Source organism: Gavia stellata, chromosome 28 (genome assembly GCF_030936135.1).
Source record: "Gavia stellata isolate bGavSte3 chromosome 28, bGavSte3.hap2, whole genome shotgun sequence".
Taxonomy (NCBI): domain Eukaryota; kingdom Metazoa; phylum Chordata; class Aves; order Gaviiformes; family Gaviidae; genus Gavia; species Gavia stellata.
Genome location: NC_082621.1, coordinates 7064688 through 7068420, shown reverse-complemented (window position 1 = coordinate 7068420; position 3733 = coordinate 7064688). Strand labels below are relative to the sequence as shown.

Sequence of the window (3733 nt, the reverse complement as noted above, 5' to 3'; positions counted from 1 at the left end):
TTTGCTGCCTGCCAGGGGCCTGGATCCCAGATGTTGTGGAGGGACTGCTAAAGCTCACTTTTCTCGCTGACTACTACCCCCCACAGTTATTCCTTATGGGCACAAATGACACTGCCAGGGGAAACCTGGACAATACCAAAAGTGATTACAGAGCTCTGCAGGAGGGTAGTCAAGGGCATGGGGCCCCAGGGGCTGTTGTCCTCAGCAGTGGTGGTGAGGGGAAAGGGTGTGAGGAGGAGGACACTGATAATGCAGGTCAACAATTGGCTGTGGAAGTGGAGCTGGCGACAGGGGTTTAGGTCCTACAACCATGGGACCATTTGCCAATCAGCGTCTGCTCAGGAGAGGTGGGATCCACCTCACCGGGTGGGGCAAAGTTACCTTTGCAGTAGTATGGCTGACCTGGTAAGGAGGGCTTCAAGCTCAGAATGACAGGGGAGGGAGAGAGTAACCTGCAGCCCTGTGAGGGAGTGATGGACACAGTTGATGAGCAAAGGGCCTGGGGTGATGTGCCAGGAAGGGATCACCAGAACAAGAAAACAGGGCTGAAGTGGGGTCACCTCTAGCAGTTGCGTGTAAGCAGGGAAGTGCCTACAAGGCCCCACTGTGGAGAAGTCCCCAAAACCCTTTCTAGGAAGTCAACACGCTGGGGTGCCTCAGTCAAGTGCCTGTACACTAATGCACGCAGTATGGGGAATAAAGACGAGGAGTTAGAGATCTGTGTGCAGTTGCAGGGCTACAGTCACGTTGGGGTCACGGAGACAGGGTGGGATGGCTCCCATGTCCGGAGTGTTGCAATGGAGGGATACAGGTCCTTTTTGAAGGACAGGCTGGGAAGACGAGGAGTGGGACTTCCCCTTCTGTGAGGGAGCAGTTGAATTGCATGGAGCTCTGCCTGGGGATGGGTGATGTGCCAACGGAGAGCCTTTGTGTAAGCATTACAGAGAAGAAAGGTAATGGTGACATTGTAGTGAGTGTCTGCTACAGGCCGCCTGGCCAGGAAGAACCCGTGGATGAGGCCCTCTAGAGGCAGATAGGAGCAGCCTCACATTCACAGGACTTGGTCCTCATGGGGAACATCAACCACCCCAATATCTGCTGGAGGGACAACACTGCAGGATGTAGGCAAGCCAGGAGGTTCCTGGAGTGCACGGATGACAACTTCATCACCCGAATGATAGAGGATCTGACGTGAACAGGTCTTCTGCTGGACCTCATATGCACCAAGCAGGAAGGGCTTGTTGGCGATGTGCAGATCAAAGGCAGCCTGGGCTGCAGTGACCACGAAATGGTGGAGTTCAGGATCCTGAGAAGAGCAAGGAGGCTAACTACAAGCTCACAACCCTGGACTGTAGGAGAGCACACTTTATTCTCTTTAAATGGCTGCTTGGAAGAGTGCCCTGAGATATGGCCCTAGAGGTCAGAGGGGCCCAGGAAAGCTGTTTAATATCCAAGGGCCACCTCCTCCAAGCTCAAGAGCAGTCCATCCCAATGAGCAGAAAGTCAGGCAAGCATGCTAGGAGGCCTGCATGGATGAACAAGGAGATCCTGGCAAAACCAAAACACAAGAAGGAAGCGTACAAGAGGTGGAAGCACGGACGGGTGAAGTGGAGTACAGAGACACTCTCTAAGCATGCAGGGATGAGGTTAGGAAAGCCAAAGCGCCACTGGAACTGAATCTGGCAATGGATGTCAAAGGCAACAAGAAGGGCTTCTGCAAGGACACAGGTAACAAAAGGAAGGCTGGGGGAAATGTGGTCCCACAGCTGAATGATTGGGCCTTCTCTGCTGCTGCACAGCCTGACAACACAGGACATGGAAAGGGTGAGGCACTGAATGCTGCCTTTGCCTCAGTCTAGAAGAGCAAGATCAATCTTTAGGAAACCCAGGTCCATGAAACCAGGGAGGAAGTCTAGAGCAAGGGAGATGTACTCTTGCAGGGAGAGGATCACGTTGGCAACACTTAAGCAAACTAGAGATCTCCCTCAAAATTTTTACATCTTGTAGGCAATGGTAACTCAGGTGTTTTGCAAGGCAAAAGTCTTCCCCTGATTATCTGTGTGCCATGCCAAGAAGTGATTTTTCTCTTCAGGCATCATGCTGTCCACCCCATAATTTCCCAGCGGTAGAAGAGGGCTGACATAACTTTGGTTTTCAGCAGTGTTGAAAAATGGGGGAAAATAGCCTTTGCAGTCCTCGATATCCAAAGTTTGGGGACGGTTGCTTAGTTTCATGAGTAAAAGATGAGGAGTCTATGAAACCCAGCAGTGCAGTCCACCTGCACTGTACAAGTAATCAATGGAGTGACTGTGTTGGTTAGGGAGGGAAAGAGAAAGACACGGCATGTCCTCAGAGAAAGAAACCTTTGGGTGACCATGCAAGGATTGCAGGGCCCCTTCCTGTCAACGTGTCCACAGGCAACCCCACCAGTTTGCCCCAGGTCAACACCCCTTGCCTGTTCTACACCCATCCGGCACTTGAGCTGAGGCTTCTGTGGGTACTGACGCATTCCTGCCCCAGAAATCCTGGGGCCTCTCAATCCCAGCACTCAGAAGAAGCCTCCATGAAGGAATGGGTATGGCATAAGCCAGGAAATGAAAAGGTGGCATCGGGAAAACAACCACTCAGCACATGTCATTAGCTGGGATGTTTTCCGTTCATCATGAGCACCTTAGAAAATTGCCACTTCCATAGAAGCTACCTCTGGGCCTGGGGTGGGTCAGGGCCATCATAAAAGCCAGCCCAACTCCTCACTGCCTCATTCACTTCCCTCACCTCCTCCTTGGGAACCAGGTGAGTATGAAGCCCTCTCCCCATGCCCTTTTTCTGCTTTTGTGTGTTCCTCCATCCTATGCTGGGTCGTGGTAGTGCTTGAGAGGGGGAAGAAGGGTGAAAACCTGACTCAGAGAGTGTCCGGAACTTGGCTGAGGGGGCTTTCTTTAAAGAGGTAATCAGCAGCCTCGTTGAGCCTGGCAACACTTTGCAGTAGTGTGTCAGGATGAGGCCAAGAAACCCTTTTGCTTTTCTGCCCAGGTTCTACCTCCTGGCTCAGCAGGTGCCTTTCTAACACTCATGGCCAGGTTACAGACTTGTGGTGGGCTGCTCCTCACATGTCCCTGTGCTCTGATTCCTCCCAACACTCTCTCCCAGGTGCACCTCCAGCCTCAAGACATGTCCTGCTACGACCAGTGCCTGCCATGCCTGCCATGCCGGCCCTGTGGCCCGACCCCACTGGCCAACAGCTGCAATGAGCCCTGTGTCAGGCAGTGCCAGAACTCCACTGTCGTCATTGAACCCCCTCCCGTGGTTGTGGCCCTGCCTGGCCCCATCCTCAGCTCCTTCCCGCAGAACACCATTGTAGGATCCTCCACCTCCGCTGCTGTTGGCAGCATCCTCAGCTGTGATGGAGTGCCCATCACCTCTGGCTGCTGTGACCTCTCTGGCATTTCCAGCCGCTACTGCGGCAGAAGGTGTCCCCCCTGCTAAAGCCACTGGTGGCAGCCCAGACAAGGATCCCCAGGAATCTAGAAGCTAATACTGGACTGAGGACAGAGCTGCTGGCCATTGATTTCAGAGAAGCTGAGCATTCAGTGCTGCCCTTTCAAAGGAGGGCTGCTGAGGCTCTCTGAAAACATGGCCAAAGTCTAACTACCTTGCCTTCCACTTTATCCCATCTCTTTCTTGCCCTAAGAACCCCAGAGCCAACCTGAGGCATCTGCTGGCCCCCTCCCTC

The 3733-nt window shown here is 53.3% G+C and overlaps 1 protein-coding gene across 1 annotated transcript; it reads left to right on the top strand.

Moving 5' to 3' along the window:
• Positions 1 to 1685: 1685 nt before the first annotated feature.
• Positions 1686 to 3486, top strand: LOC132319408 (uncharacterized). Its single transcript, XM_059830212.1, has 4 exons — positions 1686 to 1728; positions 2418 to 2575; positions 2695 to 2793; positions 3151 to 3486. The coding sequence occupies exons 1-4, from the start codon at positions 1686 to 1688 to the stop codon at positions 3484 to 3486; spliced, it is 636 nt and encodes a 211-aa protein (XP_059686195.1).
• The last annotated feature ends 247 nt before the right edge of the window (positions 3487 to 3733 follow it).